At 44.8% G+C, this 19108-nt stretch overlaps 1 protein-coding gene across 11 annotated transcripts in view; it reads left to right on the forward strand.

The window, feature by feature from the left end:
* LOC147445944 (hydrolase family protein / HAD-superfamily protein) overlaps positions 1–19108 on the forward strand; it is a 67848-nt gene that overhangs the window by 37043 nt on the left and 11697 nt on the right. For 5 of the 11 annotated variants that reach the window (XM_086525258.1, XM_086525260.1, XM_086525262.1 and 2 more), the window contains 10 exons: positions 9010–9196; positions 9280–9320; positions 12176–12211; positions 12310–12383; positions 13461–13501; positions 13620–13691; positions 13947–14127; positions 15128–15223; positions 15301–15368; positions 15446–15629. In XM_086525258.1, coding sequence (XP_086381384.1) covers positions 9010–9196; positions 9280–9320; positions 12176–12211; positions 12310–12383; positions 13461–13501; positions 13620–13691; positions 13947–14127; positions 15128–15223; positions 15301–15368; positions 15446–15629 — 980 coding nt within the window. Of the gene's footprint in view, positions 1–9009; positions 9197–9279; positions 9321–12160; positions 12212–12309; positions 12384–13460; positions 13502–13619; positions 13692–13946; positions 14128–15127; positions 15224–15300; positions 15369–15445; positions 15630–19108 lie in introns of all 11 variants that reach the window. The other 6 variants (XM_086525264.1, XM_086525266.1, XM_086525265.1 and 3 more) reach the window with 3 other exon arrangements.

A 19108-nucleotide genomic window follows, 5' to 3' on the forward strand; every position in this document is an offset into this window, starting at 1 on the left:
GTCTTTTGAGCCCATTGTTGCACATAGCTCTTTTGCAGATGGCCCCCCCTTTGGATCCCTATTGTGGCCAGCCTGCTAGCTTAACCAATATTCTAGCTTTTTCTCCCCTGTCACTTCCCCATATTAAATAATCAGTTTAACATGAGAAAATCATTTAGGAGAATTAGATATTGATTATTATGACAGATTTGATAAAAGACATAGGCTTCGACCAAAGCCTATTGAAGAGGGTGATTGGGTCCTAATGTATGACAAAAGCCTTGACAACCAGCACACCACACAAAGAAAGTTTGGAAAAAGGTGGTTGGGGCCGTATATTGTCAAACATGTGCATGGAAACGCTACATATACCTTGAGGGAGCTCAATGGAACAGAGCTCAAAGTTCCCATAGCAGGCAAAAGAATCAAGATGTTCAAGAGGAGACATGATAATCATCCTTTGATTCACAACAAAATGATGATGAAGAACCTAAGGACATTGCCATGGATGAGGATGAAGAAGTAGAGGATGATCTTCGAAACTTTGCAGAAGATAAAAGTGACATCTAAATATTTGTGGATCTTAATGAAGATTAAACCTACATAAGCAAAATGTTGGCACATGCTGGAGGATGTGCAGGTTCAGAGGGGTGGATGTCGTGCCGTGGCACGTACATAGTGTGAAATAAAAACATTCACCTCACTTTTGACACTTCTCGATGCATGGAAAGAAAAGCAATAATGTACATATTGTGATATATGCTAAAGAGACTACTGCGGTCGCTACCATGTACATATCTATCCGAGGAATCGTGGCCCTAGATGTGGCGTCTTTGCGTGCTTTCCTACTTGATAAGATGCTTAATTTGTTTTGACAATGTACATATTCCAAGTGTTTCATGGTGACACACTCATCTCGCCTATAAAGTGTGATGCGCACAAAAACTACCGAAAATAGCAGCTAACAGACACCATTGAAGAATTGCATGGAAAGTGATTCAAGATGGTATATTGATAAAAAATGAGGCATATGTATGCTTTTTATGCTTATGCGAGTGATCCCATAAATTTAGGGATTTTTCTGACTACGTTTGGGATTTTTCGCATCAAAAATTGGGGTCAGTTTTGGTCCAAAGTGGCAAAATGGCCCAACAAATGACACATCAGCCATATTGCCGTAGGGAAGAGAGAGAGGGCTGCTTTTTACTGAAAAAACCGTTGTTTTCTTCCACTATGCAATAGCTTCCATGGTTGCCCAATCTATGTGTGTTGCAGTCTCGCCTCTTCGCAATCTTGTATCTGAGCTTGTGAGGGAGTGAATTAGGGTTTCCCCTCATCAAAATGGTGTGTGGGCTTCAACTTAGAAGCTCTTAAATCTCTGCAAAATCAGAAAATCGTCACCGCCGTGAAGGTGGAAGCTCGAGCATTCCTTTCAATTGTTTGATGTTACAACTATGTAATTGGGGGCGAGGCTACATGATACCATGAAAGAGGTTTAGGTTTTGATTGAGATTTGTGCTTGTATGAGCATTGAGGTTTCATGGCTGAAATTTTAGTGTTTTTAAATGGTATTTTTAAGTGAAATTGAATGTAATTTGGTGATCCTCTCATCATAACCTCAACTACGGAAACAAGAAATTCCAAGCACGATAGGAAAGAGAGTTTGTGACTTTACTGTCACGAACGCTCTTAGAGTTTTAGTCACCCTTAGAAAGAGGGTTGGTGATTTTACATAAACGCTTTTTCTTAAAGTGTTTGTGACTTTCATCACGAACTCTCACAGCCAGAGGTCCTGCACCTTCCCAGCTAGATCACACACATTCCGACAACGGTGACTCCCCCTGTCATGTGCACATAGCTGTGTGCGCCACGTGGACATGTTTTATGACTATTAGAGCCAAACCCTAATCCAAAAGTCATTAGATCTTAGGGATCATGTATCGGCACCTTTGTGAGCCTCTTTGAGGACCTGCATGCCCGGTTATGTCCACTAGTCTAGCCAATAGTAATTGTAACGCTCTTTGCATAAATGGTTTGTACAAGTGACAGACGGGTGTTGTTACACTTCCTGTGGGTATCTGATGGCACTAGCATGTAGTCTTAGTCATGGACGACAGGTCGTCAAATTCCCGCGATCATCCAATCACTGCAGAAGGACATATGCCAAGTTTTGTTGCGAAAATGGTGCCAGAAGTTAATAATAATAATTTTGTTATGGTCACTTATGTCTAACGTTGCTGTTCTACCAAAGCCTATTTTACTATAAAACAAAAACGAGTTTCTCTCCACTAGCGGAGATCAAGCTCTACGTTGCCCTTGCGTTAATAATTGTTGTAGTCAGGCTCTCTCCCTCTCTCGCGTTTTTGCTCCTTGTGGAGGCACCTACCATTTTGCTGCGTTTTTCTTGCACGCTGCCAGCTAGCTCTCTCTCTCTCTCTCTCTCTCTCTCTCTCTCTCTCTCTCTCTCTCTCTCTCTCAGCGACCCTATTCTACAAGCTTTTGTCGCAAAAAAATGCTCCAAACCTGCCCCCAGTCATCAAGCCAGATTTCAGCCCATCAGATCTCCTCAATTCAGCCCATTCCCCAGCTCTGAAGGTGACTCCACATTGCCGCAGATTCAGGTCATTGTCAAAAGGCATCGTTGGTGTACAGAACAGGCAAAGAAACCCTAGATCTGCTATGTTTTTGTGCGGACAGTTCTCAGCCAAGGTAATCTTCATAATCGGGAAATTGTTGGCCTCCTAATCAAACTCCATTGGTGGTCATACGCAGCCCACATCAAAGATCTACATTGGCTACATTAAATCGGCCCCGAAGATGCCTCTCTCAAGGAGTTATCGAGGCGGTATCATCTCCTTTCTCAATGATTGTTGTCCTATGCATGATGTACATTCAATTTATGCAATGCAAAAGCAAGTAGCAATCCGATAACGGATTGGGGGACCCTTGAGAGGGTTTGGAACCCCATTGGGTGTCATTCTCCTCTCTCTCTCTCTCTCTCTCTCTCTCTCTCTCTCTCTCTCTCTCTCTCTCTCTCGCGCGCGCGCGTGCGGACAGAGCAACCTGCAGCAGCGTGCAGCCTGAGCACATGGCGGACAGAGCAACCTTCAGCAGCTCGTAGCCTGAGCAGGTCATATAGGGCTCGCGCAGGAAGTGCAGAGGCAGTAGAGCTAAAGGTTGAGGGCAGAGAGCGCGCAGGTATGCAGCAGCTTTGACGTGCAGGTCTCAAGGCTGAACGCGCAGGACTCAGAGCTGATCACGCAGGGCGCAAGACAGGACTGAACGTGCTGCATTTTGCAGAGGGAAGCCGAGGAAGGCCTGCATTCTGAGCGCAAGTGAAAAGGAAATCGCTCTTGGCAAAGGTCTCCATTAAAGCTACAAAATTGGCAAGGACGGGGCGAGTCGAGTCCCCCCTCTTTTTGGCTCTATTACACAAAAGGGGTCGCAGTGCATCTCTTTAGGACATCATCTCCATCGGTTGCACAGGTTTGTTGCTCCTTTGTATTTGTGATACTTTGGGACCATTGCCAGATTGGAGACTCGTAGCTAGGATTGTCGTTGCTCTGGCAATTGGCAATAATAAGGCGGCACACAACAACAGACTTGTTGGTTCGTGCAGCCCTGCTAGTCTGCGCACAGGGGCGTTAGGATGGAGGTCATGAGCGCTTCACCAGTTTGCAAGTCCCGTACGAAGGCGACCTTCATGCTTACAAACAAGCGAATAATAAAGTGGAAAGGGAGATGAAGGAATGGAAAGCAGAGATGGAAGGATGGTGGAAGGAGAAGGCAAACCTTCTTCAAATGTTCTCAAAGAAGGCACACAATGGAAGAAGGAGAAAGAGGACCTGCATGTAGTGATACAAGCACTTAAGGCGGATTCACAAGCACTCAAAGAAGAGGTCTCAGCCCTCAAGCGAGAGCTTGCTGATGGAGCAAGCAATGGACTAGAGGAAGGTGAATTTCAGCCCTCGGTGATAGAGGAAATCAAGGTCATCAAGGAACAGGTACGGATGATCAAAGAGGAAGAGAAACAGAATGGGGCGAAGACGTCTTCATGGGTGGATGTAATCACAAAGACACAGAAGAAGGCGGATGAGGCCGAGAAATGGATAGAAGTCGCTAAGAAAGGGAAAGGGAAAGAAACCACGTCTATCCCCACTCCTACAATCATCAACATGACTTTAGAAGAAGAGCAGCGAAGGAAGACTAGAGCTTTGCACATACGAATAACCGGTCTAAAAGACCGAGATGATGTGGAAGGGAAGTCAAAGAACTTCTCCACATTATGGGTAGTGAGGCTACTCATACAAAGGCATGGAGGGTAGGGAAGAAGACACAAGGAAATGGGGAGACATCAAAAGAAAGAGCTCTAATCATGCGCTTCCCATCCATGGAGGCAAAGGACTTCTTGAAGAAGCGTCCTACACTAAAGAAAACAGGCGTATTCCTTGGAGATGACCTCACACTCACACAACTTGCTCATATGAAAGAAGTTATGCCCGAGATAATGACAGCTCGAGAGAAGGGGAAAGTAGCCTTCTACAGGGATGGACGAGTGGTTATTCTGAAGAAGCGCCCTGCATGACGGCGCAAGACCTGTGGGACCACACTCAGAGTGGCTACATGGAATTGTAATGGATCTTTGCGCCTTGATGTAGGGGCCATTGAGGATAGTTTCACAAGGAGAGACATCATTTTCTACTCTGAGACGCATCAAGCCCCAGGGCAATCCATTCCCCATGTGAGCGAATACAGATGAGAGACAACTTGCAGGCAGGAGACTCGATTAGAGCGCAGAGGACGAGGTTCAGGAGGAGTGGCAGTATTCAAGGAGGAGCTACAGTCTCTGATACATATAGCTCGCAGGGATGAGCATGTGAAGTACATGTGGGTGAGACTGAAGGCAGAGACAGGCAGGTATCTTTACATTGCTATTTGCTATTTTCCTCCTAGTACGTCAGTATATGCATCATCTAGAGGACAATCCCCCTTCTTTATTTTAGATGGTGATATATGGGAGTTTTCCAGAGACGGCGACATTATTATCTTGGGGGATTTCAATGCTATACAACCTACACATGAGCTAGGTACGAAGATGAATTTCTATAGAGAGCATCTTCTCCTACTCACGGAGGATGGTTTTGTGATCAGACCAGGATACATGGATACTCATCTACCCCACGGGATACGATGTGCTATTGGTTAGATACGCACATCCTCACATCAGCTAGAGATCAAGACAGGCAGATTTAGAGGAGTACCTGCTGAGTCCAGGATTTGTCAGGTGTGCCAAATAGAGCCTGAGACAGAGCTACATTACATGTCACTGCCCAGTATACTATGAGATACGAGGCCGCTTTCACTGTCTATTCAGAGAGGGTTTTGGGCCACTTTCTATAGTCATGAGATACAAGGATCAGGGATGCCTCGGATAACACTTACTGGAGATTCGCAAACACAGAGAGGACCTCTTGAAGAGGGGCACAATGAGAGAGATCTAGCGATAGCGGAAGGTCACAGATTTCTTTCAGTCACAGACAGAGGAGTTTGAGCAGCCCCCACAACATAACAACACCAGAGGTACCAGAGGCATATTGCTTGATCGGGCGATAGAGTTGGGGCGGTCCCGTCGCCCATGGATGAGAGGGCCCTCTCGATATCGACGCAGACTGTGACAGAGGATCCATACCATACTGGCGCGCCATAGGAGCCGTCCCGGATACTGATGTATATGTATATGATGCCTCGACTGTCAGAGAGCTCCATTGTATCAGCTCACCCTTTGTTTTCACTTTGTATCAGCTTTCACCCCACCCCTACCCACTATTTTCTTCTCAGTTCTTTGTACTTTTTGTACCCAGACCTGGTATTAGATTCACCACATGTAACCTTTTGGTCTCATAGGTCATTTTGGCCTTTTGAAGACGTTAATATTACATCTCTCTCTCTCTCTCTCTCTCTCTCTCTCTCTCTCTCTCTCTCTCTCTCCCCTTGGTGTCATGGAAACAACAGGTTTGGAGATGTGTCAAGTCATTGAAGACCCTAGCCAACCTGCAGATCTTGGCCGAGGGGCCTAAGCCCTAGCAGAAGCAAAAGCAGAAGCAGACGAAGTTCTCACCAACGGACAAATCCTCGTTGAAGGGGGCCAAATATTAAAAGTCTGTCCAACTTATGGTACCCCATCCGACAAGGCCTAAAAATAAAGAAGCCACACACACACACACACACAAAAGAAAAAAAAGCATTGCGTAAGCAACTGATGACGTGGCAGCACGCTATACGGACGCCTCGTGATGCATGCTGACATGCTAACGTGGCACTATACCTACGCTTGTGATTCACGTTGACAGGTTAACGTGGCATAACTATAAGGATTTTCATTAATTGCATTGTCAGGTGATGCCGTGGCAGATTATACGGACAGCCATTATGGCTAGCTTTTGGGGAGACCAGGTGCTTTTAGACTAGTTGCTTTTCATGTAAACTGCTTTTAGGGTCAAGGACCTTTAAATATGAAATGAGGGCTCACTCTCTGGCATCGTGTGGAAGGTGCAAAGAAGTGTCACCAGAGTTGTAACGTGTTGAAGCAATATAAAGAAATACCGAAAGGGACGTTGGGGTTTGGGGCTAGTGCTCTCTTGGGGTGGAACTCCACCACTCTGTGTCTCGCATGTCATGCATCTCTTCAGTTCAGCTGTATTGAAGTGCTTAAAGTTTGTTCAATTTGTTCTTTTCCGTTGGCACGTGGTGCCCTTCCGTTACATTGGTATTAGAGCTCCAGTCGTGTGCTTTTCTGAAAGCATACTGGTCCTACCGAGAATAGATAGAGCACGATGGCATTTTTGGATTCTACAAAGTACCTGCAATTTCTTCGCGACGAGCCTTGCGACATACTTCTTCGGCATTCTTATTAGAACCTTTTGATGGTGCAAAGCTTTGGACAGTTCCTGAACTACATGTTGCCCCCTTTGATGCCCTAGGTGGTACCCCCTCCTTCGGCACCAGAAAGTAACAAAGCTTCCAACCGGCAACCTACTCACCCTGCTATTCCATTTGGGGAAGTCTTTAAGAACATGGTTCAGCCGTCCGAACTTGATCCAATGCAACTGCCTCTGCCACCATCGTTGCCACCACCGACGCCACCTGGGTACAATGTTTGGAGCCCTTATCAATACCCCTGCCATCCACATCCAGGGTTTGCCCCGAACTAGCCAAAAGATTTTAAGGATGGTGGGACGACAATAAAATTTTTCACTTTTTCAAGAGTGAAGGATCGGAAGAAAGCATTGCAGTTCTTCCAACAATTTGACAACATCTATGCTTTGGGGAACTACACATAGGAATCAAAGATTTCTTGAGTTGCAGGACTTCCTATGAAAGTCAACCTCAGAGACCTTGTTCGACACCTTAACTAAGAGACACGTTATTACAAGAAGGCAAATGTTTTGGATGTTTTCAATGAGGGCATAATTGTTTTAATTGCCCCCTTCAAATCAATAGACCAGCTAAGCTGATGCCTGCTCCGACAGCCAACAGAGCCTCAAAACCACCTCCTGCTGCTAAGAGAGCTACACGTACAATTGGGTTTGTACTTGACATTTATGGTATTAATCTTGAAAGTTCTAATGAATTGTGTCGAGCTTATAGAAAAATCAACGGCTTGAAGCCCTAATCTTCTTTGAGCCAAGCAAGGTGGAATCCGTACGTACGTACCTTACGATCCCGTACGGTACAACCGTACGGTACGGTACAGTACGTACCGTACGGAACAGTACGGCAAGTTTTAGTTTTTTTTTTTTTTTTTGGGGGCCATCTTCTCCACGGACCACCCGCGCTAGAGCTTTCAGATTGGGATAAAAGGGTGAAAGGGAGAGAGCCTTAGGCTTTTTTAATCGACCAAGATTACAAAAGACTCTCTTTTGAAAGGTATGTGAACTTAAATTTGGTATAATTTTCCTTTTTTACAAATGGTACGTACCTAAAGGTTGGTTCAGTACGGAAGTACGTTCCGTACGTACCTAAACCGTACCGTACACTACGTGCCTTTCCACCTTGGACCTAAGAGCTACTAAGAATTTCATCCATCCCGACTTCTGTAAGCAGATAGACTTTGATTATGATTCACAGGGTGGAGAACTTGAAGCCTAGCTAGCCACTAGGCAAACCGAGAAGATGGTACCCCTCATTGGAAGTTGGGCAATTGCGAAGCTCTCTTGGGCATGCCTTGGCACAACAAGAATGATGCCACTCCAGATCCGGAACCAAATGATCACCTTGAACATGGTTGTCAATGTAGCAATTCCGATTGATCTAGCAAAGAAAAATTAGTGTGTTATCTTACCCTAATAGCAATAGCTATTTATATGGTCAAATTCTTACCCTAATAGTCGGTTGTGGATTGCAATAGGTGTAGTCAATCACTATCACTCTCCATCCACATGAGAAAGACTCCTCCTGCAAAAGTGGCTACACAAACAAAATAGGAAAAATAAATACACAATCTGAAGCTCAATCTACTTACAATTTGAAGATCAATCTACCTTCAGATTTAAGATTTGCATGTCATCCAATAGCTTTGTAATAGGAGGACATTGCTCAATTGCCTCTACCAACCTTGAGGCATCCCTATTTAGAAATATCCAAATCATTGTTACAAAATAACTAAAAATGGGAGCACTGGCTAAAGTATTGGATAGTTACACTTACAGCCTAACCATTCCATGATGGCCCAGATGAGAGTTCAATACAAAAGGACAAGCCAGTCGTCCTCAAATTTCGATTGTCCGAACTAAGCCCTAAATGAATTTTCTAATTGCTTTGCATTTAAACACTTTTTGAAATACTGTTTGAATTTTTTTGAAATGGATATTATCTGTTTTGAACCTATCTAGGTGCCGATTTAAGAATTGCTCGACTGTGGTTTTAATACATGTTTCAATAATTGGTGATTTACTCCCGGGAGGAGGGGTATTGAAGAGAATTGATCCTCGTGCACATACTCATTGCCCGGATCCTTGTGGTTATTTGCAGGGGGAGTATTAAGTGAGGGCTTTCGTTGGATCCCTCTAGGGACGCATGTTCGCTACTTGGGATGCCAGGTTGGCTTGGACTTGTCACTAGAGCAGCAGACTGCTAGGAAGCTGTTGCATTGGAGCTCGGCGCGGCTATCTCTTGCTGGAAGGGCTGTTGTGACCAGCCAGGTGCTGCTGGCCACCATGTGGGACATCACATCCTGCTGGATTTTCTCGAGTTCTTGCATTAGTCAGCTTGAGAGGCTGATCAGGAACTTTTTGTGGACAGGGAGAGATACGCAGTCGGCTCGGGCCAAAGTCTCGTGGCAGGTCATCACCCTACCTTTCTCTCAGGGAGGGTTGGGTATCATCGATTTAACACGGCAGAGTAGAGCCCTCCCTGGAAGCTCATTGTTAGAGGTCTTCTTCCAAGAGAGGAGCCTTGGAAAGATCTTTTGCTACACCGGATTAGAGGCCGAGCTCCACAGACGGGTGGCCCTTGGAGCCCCTCCACTCAGTGAATTTTCACAAAGATGCGCAAAGTGGGCCTGAGTAGGAGATGGGAGGACCATTCTGTGTTGAGCTTACTTCAGTCTTCGGAGCAGGTGAGGGGTTGACTTGAGCAGCATCAGCCCACATGCGCTAAAGAGCACTTGAGGCAGCTTCTTACATGGTACCCATTGATCAATACATAGCGAGGTCACATGGTTGGCAGTAGACCCCATGTCTCATAGAGTCCCATGGCTGACGGTCCAGCCCGCACCCTGGGAGACTAGTTACAACTTACAGCATTTCCTAAGGAGAGTCAAAGCATCCAGCTACGCTGCATGCGGGGGGTACAAAGCATGTGTCAGGACATCGTGGAGGCTATACCAGCAGAGTGGTACACGTCTCTTGAGCCGGAGGCTCCCAGCTTGATGGGGGCCTTCACTCACCTTAAGGCCCTCCTCGCAGTTAGGGCTTGCTCACACTCAGGCCTTTGCATGTTCTTTGAGGTTCAGCGAGAGGGTCGCCTCCACAGAGTTACTATTGAGGCACCAGAGGTAGCAGAGTGTCGTTTCCAACGGATTTGAGTTGTGGGCATTAAAGGGAGGATCTGGTGCTTGATCCTGACCTGGTAGGACATTGGAGGCTTTGGGCTTGGGAGAGCCACGCCAAACAGTGGGACCTTGGGAAGTGGTTTTGGCGGCTCTTTTGCTTCAATTGATCACCCACAGGGTTGCCTTTCTACCAGTATACAGCACGACTGGGACGTCACATATTGGCTACTTGGAGAGAGACCTGCCCTGCTGCAGCAAGTCATTCGTCTCACAGCTGAGTTCCTGACAGAGTTTTGGGAGCACTTGTGGGACAACAGACAACCGAGGAGAGTCACCATGTTCCAGTGGGCTAGTCGCTCATCAAGCTACCGCAGTTGGGAGTTGGTTGGTCTACAGTGGCCACCTTGCAGGTTGTGTCGCTTGTGACCACCCACTTGAGTTATAGAGGCATTGTCTATAGGACTGCCCCATGGTGCAGCAGGTTTGGCTTCGGATTCTATGGCTGATGCCAATCTTGTTGTCAGCTAGGCAGTACACTTGGGGTGCTGTTGCTTGGTCCACCCTCACGAGCCCAGCACTTCATTTTGAGCTGTCCTCAGCTAGTAGGCTGATTGTGATACAGGAGGGACGGCCTACACTCCAGCCCTAGAGAGATTTGTTGGGAGCTTATCTGCACCTTGACTCTCTAGTTCATATGGAGAGCCTGTTACTTCCGCATCTTTGAGGCCCACCCCATCCCACCGGTAGAGACTACACAAGGATATATGGCTGGATCTGATCCATATACTTCAAGGTCAGTTCGAGAGGCTGCAGTGTAGCTTTGATGATTTGATCATATGCGAGAGCCCTGCGAGGCATTCCTACGGCTTTGGCATCCAGGCCCCAGGGCCTTTCTGCACCATGGTCCATGGGGCTCCTAGATGGCACTACCAGCCACTTGTGTGGTAGCCCCCTCTTGTCCAACCTTGATTGCATACCTATGAAAACAGTTCATGCTAACACGTGACAATGGACACTAGTGTGCACTGTGGATTGTCAATCAAGGAAAGTTGTTGTTGACAACACCTTGAGGTACCAGAAATGAGAATGCTGAGATGAGTAACGAGAAATCCTCGGGCTCGCCTATCAGCTCCAGGGTTTTGATGTTCAATCAATCTACGCAGCGTGGATTGGTCCCTAAGGAACCCGGAAAGGGCAATGACGGATGGTACACAAAAGGAACACGGTTGCTTTGACTGCTGAGCCATGCGTGGTTGGTAAACTCGTGAATTGGATGTGATTGGGTTTGCAATGGTGCTTAGCACATGGGGTGCCAAGCGTTAATGCTTTTGGCAACGCTATGCTTTTGATAAAGCAAATCCAAGGCACATTGTAAAAAGTTATAGCCTAGCCATAAGGTTGAGAGAGGTGCGGAATCTATTGAGAAGGTTTGAGGCTGTGTAGGTCACCATATACCCCCAACTTTCTTGGAAAGCAAATGCATTCACTGCCTTGTTTCTCATCCTTAGGATTGATGATTAGGGCTACCTCTTTCACAGAGCTAGGGTTTCAAGGCACTGTATGGCTTGGGTTATGACTCATTGTCCAAGAGGTATTTCCAAGGGTGCTGACACGAGGGTTCAGTTCTGAAAGATGCAAACACCCAAGCTAGTTAACATTGATGCCTTTTAGGCCCTTAACCTCATCATCCCAGTTAGAAACAGATGTGAGAAGGTTTTTTCTATCAGAAACTATCAATCCCCAGGAAGAGCTTTCAGAGCTGCCATATGGCCATCATTGATCGTACATTTGCACAAGCCTCAATGACTTGAGGTGGGACCTTTCTAGTTCCTGAGCATAATAGCAATTGCATGCCCTGGGCCGTTCTAGGAGGGCTACTTCAGCAGAAGGAACTTTAATTCCTTAACCTCACAAAGTCTGCCAAATGTATGGCTTTTTTTGCCAATCGTTATACCTGTTTTTTCTTACGATAGTCAATCATCTGCTCAGTGGATATTAGTGCTTGCCTAGTGAATTAGCATTATTCTGTATAGCAACATTATTTTTCTGATTTCTACTCTCTCTTCTTAAACTTCGCTTTACATATAGCTAGTGGTGATGTGCTGTTCACGAGCTGATCATTTGTTTAAGTGCATGTGTCAACAGGCCAAGCCCGAATTCCTCACATTTTCCTTACAAATGGTATAAGTTTAGTTCGAGCATTTCAATTTAAATAGGTTAATTTGTTCATGTACCGGTCCTGCCTTCAGCAAAAAATAAATATCTCTTTTGTTGACTAGGTGGAGGGGTACGTGAGTCACTCAAAGCATCAGAATTGAGCAGCTTGTTAGGTGTGAAAATCTTACCGCAACAGGTCTCAATTTTTCTTACCAGAGTAGGCTGATTCTGTTGTTCCAGTTTTTTGTTCTCACTTTTACTGTTTCTTTACAGCTCTTGTTTGTACTGCTTCCTGGCCTTGTAAAGCTTTTACAGTCAGAAAAACGCATCTAGAGAAGGGTTTTAAGCATTATCTTCACCGAAGAAAATATTTCTAATTAGTATCATCTGCAGGGACACGTCTCAGGAAAAGAAATATCATAGAAGTAGCATAAATTTGAGTCGTCCCATCTTGTGAATCTTCTTCAATGGTGTTAGTCTTGATGTTCGTCATTTGTTCCCAAGTCTTTTATGTTTGCAAGTTGATCAAAAGAGCTCTTGCAATCTCATTAATTACATGAGACAATTGCACAAACTTTGTGACTTTCAAATATATAGTGGTTCTGCGACTGGTTCCATGTATTTTTCATGCAGACAGGTTGGCTTGACAAGGCTCAAGGGCTCTGCGTGGGAGCTTACTGTTTTGTAAACAGACACTTAAGATCCTTAGCTTGTAAGAAATTGCCGTAAGGCGCTTAGAAGAAAGCATATGTAAACCAGGCTTTTACAATTAGCCTCTAGGACAAATTATCTCATGTGGGATCTCTGCAGTGCGCACAAAGAGATGTGTTGTCAGCTATGGCCTTGTTTTTGTAATTAGAAACAAGGGTTTCCTTCATGACATTCTAAGGGCGGATTGACAAGCTGATAGCCAACAGTTTCACACTTGGGAGCTATCGTGCTTCTAACCGGATTATATTTCTACACTGGAGCTATGTATCTGTATGGAGCTAGAGGGCATACCACACATCAAATCCCCCTGGAAGTATTGTACATCCCAGATTTTAGCTTTGTATCAGCTCCAAAAAAAATTAAAAAATCCACACTTTGAATAGGAGATATTTGGTATGCCCACACACGTAAGGATATATTGCACCCATTTACGTTGAATTTTCTTTGTTTGTAACCGTGTGCTGTCCATAGAGACACGCGGACATATTATACAGTTCATCGCCTAGGCCATTGACTTGCAAGGCAAAGCTGAATATCATTCTTTTTTCTTTCTGTCTGATAGGTTTTCTTGGGGCATACACCTTTCAAGAGCCTTAAGGACAGGTATGATGTTTGTCCTTTTTTTTTTGGGTATAAGGCATCATTTAGCTCTCAGATGAAAAATAAAGCAAGTTATGGACTGCTTTCAGTGATACTGAATAAGATATATGGTACATGACAGATTTGGAGACTCTCACATTTTAGCTGTTGGAAAAGGCGAACCAAGCACAGTCATGACCAACTATGGCTATCGGTAAGAATGGTAGTCTCTCAAATTTTAGCCTTTGTGTTTGTTTCAAGACCAATGTTTTTTGCAGTCAATCTAGCAAGGGCCTCGACAGTGCACAGAGTTTTTTTTTCTTTTTTTCTTTTTTTTTTTCATGAGGAGGAGAGGGAGGGGGGGGGGGATGGGGGTGTTCCAAGGACATGGTTGTCAATATGTTGAATTTTACTGGTGTTAATTTTTGTTAATGTGGAGGAAGTAATGTATTGGCATATTGACCTTTAGGAGCGTTGTGTCGATGGAGGACTATGTGTCACAGCTCAAAGATATTGATCCACTCGCCAAGTACAAGCATTGGTCAAGCACCACACATCTTGAGAAGGTTTCTAATTGTTCGCCATGTACGAAAGCCGTGGATGCAGTGTTTGTTGTGAGTGATCCAGTTGATTGGGGAAGAGACATTCAGGTTCAATTTTTATGGTTTTTGATCAACCTTTTTTTTCATTTGTTACGTTTATTTATCATTTCTATTTTTTATGTTGACTCGCCTCACCATTTTGTGTTACTAAAAAAAAAAAAAGCCAGGCCTTGATTCAAAATCCTAGAGAAACGATGTCTGAGATATGTTTTTGCTCTCACTACATCTTTCATCATGTCTGCCTAGATACTACTGTTTTCCAATTCAGTCCAAACGAATGTGCATTTCAACTTTAATCAGATGTGTATAAAGTCTAAGCTAGTAAGCTTCCATTGGAAACAAGGTAGTGGTTCAGTGGATGGAGTCTAAATGTTCGAGTTTTGCCTCTTGTTTGCATCAAACAAAAGACACAAGCAAGCCTGTCTGCTGTGGGGCTGAAGAAATGGAAGATGCTCACAAGCAATTCCTGTATTGAATCGGTTTTTTTGCTTGCAATCAGTCCAAGGTTTTGAAAAATGAGATGCTTAGTAAGAGTAGTCAAATTTTGTATAATATAATTGCAAACACCCATTTTGGAGTCTCATAAGATGTTCACCATAGTGATAAAACAAAATTGGAGAAGACGTTGAAGAGTCATTTTGGAACTAGACCAATCAAGAAATAATGAAGCTGTTTCAACATTAACGTATAGTACTTAAAGCTCATGAGTCAAAGCTTCTTTCAGGTTTCCACCTAAAGCTACCAAGATGCTTCCAAACAATTCTACAAAAGACTAGCATTGTGAAATTATGTGTTACCATGTTGCTAATTTAAATTATTTGACTAGAATTCTTGTGTTCCATCCAATCCCTGTGTTCCATGTTAGATCGCATCCAATGGTCACTAGGTCGTCAGTGATGTGAGCCCTAGAGCTATTCTCTTGGAATTCATTTTGGATGCATGCATTCTAGTATTGATCTGGATTCCAGCATTTCTTTCTCTTGTGCTCCAAAGTGCTCTTAACACTAAGCATTATTAGAATTTGTAACTATGGCTTCCTTTTCATCAGGTGCTTTGTGATGTGCTGCGATCAGGCGGTTGTCCAGGAAGGAGATATGGTGACCAGCCCCCACTCTATTTTGCAGCTGATGACTTTGAATACCAGGTATTTGTTTCACGAATCTGTTAACACCCTGTTTATTTGCATCTGACCTGTTTGGGCCGTTTTCTTGGCGAAGGCAGGCAGCATTTTCAGTTGAGCGGCTGGGCATGGGAGCATTTCGAATTGCGCTGGAAAGCATATTTAATAGGCATGCAGCTGCTCCGGTTGTTTTGGTCCGCTGCATGAATATGTTGAATGACCTACTCTTGTTTGACTTTATTGCAGAATATCAAAGATTCCTTTGGCTTATACATCATTTGGAAAGCCAGAAGTGCAAGTTTTCCGAGGTGCAGAAATTGCTTTGCTCAAAATGGCTCAGGTGATGGACCCTCAAGTAAAGCTTGCTGACTTTGAAAGAGTGTATATGATTGGCGATAATCCAAGCACAGACATACTAGGAGCAAAGCAAGTAAGCCCAGTCCAAAATTGAGTTGTTTTTTGCAGTGTATAAAAGCTAAGAAGTTTCAAAAGGCAAATTCTAGCCGTGTTGAGGATGGATAACAAGCCTCAGTTATTGCTCCATATGGATAAAATACATTAGCTTGGAAGCAAGGTGTCTCCTAACCCTGCGCAAGAGGAGTAGCATTGTTAGTGTAGCTGAACTCCAAAGTAATCTCTTTGTGTCTGTGTATCTCTGGTTGGAAAAGCCCAAGACACAGCTAATCGGTGTAGTCCATTACTCTAGCAAGAGGAGCGAAACCTTCTTTGAATAAACAACGGAAGCAGCCTCATATCTCATAATACAGTGGACATCTACATATGTAATGCTCCTGTGTCTTTTGACTCTAGGTGGCATAGCTGGCATATCCTCTGATGTGGGGGAAGTGATGTGTGTCTGCCTATTGTAGTGCTGGTGTGAGGATGTACCTAGCTGACCTATCGCACGTTGAACCCCATGTGAAAGATGCTTATCCATGTAGCTCGGCCGTATGACGAAGCCTGCCTCAGTGGTGTGGAGAAGATAGTCTCTGTAGAAAGCCGTTTTCTCCCCTAGGTCCTCTCCAAGTGTCAACCATGTCCTCGTGTCCAGCTGTGTGAGATCTTGTTTGATAGTCCTAATCTCTCGTGGTGTCAGTGTGAACGATGGTGCATTTAGAGAGTACTGAAAAGGGGGTAGTCTATCCATAGTGAAGCCATGCATCTAAAACCAAGCTGAGATCTGTGCATACCAACATGAGGAGTCTCCTCCCATAGCAAGGTCTCGTGATGACTCTAGTGCTAATCTAGCATATCGATGATGTGGAATCTCCCATAAGCCATGTATATAGAAAACCGATCTCGTAAGTGCCTCGACCTCAATCGGTGTGGCCCCCAACTCTGCTCTAAAAATCTCATGTGGGACTGTGGCCTTACATCTGATCGACCTAGATATCATGTCATTAGAGGTCTCTACATCACTCTCCATCCATCATAGGTCCAACCAGTCCGAGTGTGATGGTCCAAGCTAGGGTCCCAAGTCAGCACCCCATACAATAATGTGGAGGTCACCAATGTGTCAAAAAGCCATAGCTTAGTGCGGGGCTCCTGGAATTGCACCTGTGAGCTCATCTACTCTAAGCCTTTCAACGCTGCATGACATTGTGTCGGTCTTGTTGCTGCTACCTTTCTCATGGAGAAGGACGGCCCTCTGAACTACACTCTCAAATACATGTAGGACTCCACATACTCCACCACCTCCTGCCCATACATCAGAGCCGGTGCTGTTAAATATCATTACTTTGGTCTTGCCAAGATTTACCTGCAGGTCTTTGTCATGTACAAAGGTCCGTAATGCATCAAGGTGCTTCTGCAGCCCTGTGGTGAGTCAGCTATGAGCACAATGTCATCCGCATATAACAATGGGGGTATCCAAGTACTTGATAGCCATACAATGCCATGATTTCCCATGTAAGGTTAGTGGGGACTGCTAAATCATATAGTTTATGCATCAATCTCAATCTATGTGAATCCATAAAGCAAGTAGATCTGATTGCCATGCACTCTTTCCTCCTCAATAATGGCTTTGAGTGTGAGTATATGATCCAAAGTAGAGTACCCCCTCCTGAACCCTGCATGTCCCTGAGCTCTGATACCCTCTCTCTCTGCCCATCGACTAAGCTGATGCTCAAGTATAGATGCATATAACTTGGCGAGCGTATGGCCAACCATGATGGTGTGATAGTTGCTAGGTAGCATAGGATCTCGTGCCTTTAGTATGAGCACGATGGTATTAGTGCTCCAACTCTCAAGAAAGCCTTCACTCATCGCTCTATTGAACATGTCTCTTAATAGAGTCGCAAACATATATCGAGCATGAGATAGGTGCTTCGCAACCAGCTCATCATGGTCCTGTGCTCTCCCAGTATGTAATCTGTCTATGGAATCATGTACCATGCCAAGAGTGAAAAAGGTAGATGTAAGGGTGCAAGATCCTAGTGGCGGCTGTATGGGGGGCTGATGTGGAGCCGTATTTAGACTTGTAGCATACTGGCCCCATGTGTCCGAAGAGGTGATGGGTGTAGCTTCCCGTTGCTCATGAAAGAGCCTCCATGCCTCTCTGAAATCCCGACTCAAGAATAGCTAATAGATGTCCTGCTCAAGTTGCACTAGAAAGGCCCTCTTCTTCCACTTCACGATGTGTCCGAAGATAGTGTGTGACCGTCTTTGAGTAATCTCCTCAGTAGCTACCTCTCGTCAAGGCCGTAACGTTTCACCCTGAAACGCGGTGTTTCACCACGAAACGTTTCAGTCCAAAATTAGAGCACATTGAAACGTGAGACCGAAACGTGCGTTTAGCGACTTTGAAACTAAAACTATGGTAACTTGTTGTTAGTGAAACGGCTTGTGTTTCACTTGGCGCCCGAAACGTTTCACCTGTCCTGACCTATTGAAACGCGTTTCATGGTGACGCTGCTCATCATACCAACTATTTTGGGGCATAGTCCTAGTACGAGGTGTACGTCACCCAGGAGGGAGAAAAGGCTTTTGCTGCTACTGTGTGGATGGCATCTGTGAGCATACAATTCAACTCTGTAAGGGGTACATACGGGTCTGCAACTGCTAATGTTGTGTAAATCCTGGATGCATGTATCCCCTTGTGTCTCTCTAGAGAATTGATATCTGGGGTGGCCCTGTCTTCGTGTAGCCCTCTGCTGTGTAGTATACCGACAATCTAGTGAAAAAGATATGTATGCATGGTCTGCTCCCAACTCCAATATGCCTCGGCGATTTTGCTAAATCTTGTATCCATGGAAGTAGAGTGAGTGGAGCAAGTCATACTCTACTGTACCAGCATCATACCTGTGTGGGTAGCATGTAAATCCTCAAGAGAGTGGCCATCTAGGAATTCCATTAAGTATGGCCAACTCATGTGTAGCTCCCATCTCTAGGAGATGTCTACTATATTCTTGTGTATCCCATTGCATCCTAAGAGGGTCTCTCAATGTCAAGATCTGTTGTGTCGTGCTCTCAGAAGTCCTCCAATGATGTGTCAAAGAAAGCCACTTGGTGGCCTGCAATCCTAGCATTGAAATCCCCAACCAAAATAACATCTCCCTATCTAGAGTACTCCATGATATCCTCATCCATAGTCACATATGGTGATTGCCCTCTTGGGCATGCATATCTAGAGGTAGCAGGTGCGAAATAACAAATGGCAAGGAAGAAGGGGCGAAGGTCCTCGTTTTGCACTCTGACCCACATGTATCGTGCATGCTTATCCCTCTGTAATACCTCTCTATATAACATAGTGTCTCCTCCTGATCCTCTACTCCCTGTAGTCGTGCATGCTCCACTTCTGAAAGCTGACTCCTGCCTATACGCTGTAACTATGGGCAAGGTCCCTTGCTGACACTGGTGGGTCTCTATGTAAAAAATAATCTCGCGTTCTCTAAATGTCTCCTCAAAGAC

The sequence above is a fragment of the Adiantum capillus-veneris genome, chromosome 12, assembly GCF_014529385.1.
Source record: "Adiantum capillus-veneris isolate H3 chromosome 12, ASM1452938v2, whole genome shotgun sequence".
Classification (NCBI taxonomy): domain Eukaryota; kingdom Viridiplantae; phylum Streptophyta; class Polypodiopsida; order Polypodiales; family Pteridaceae; genus Adiantum; species Adiantum capillus-veneris.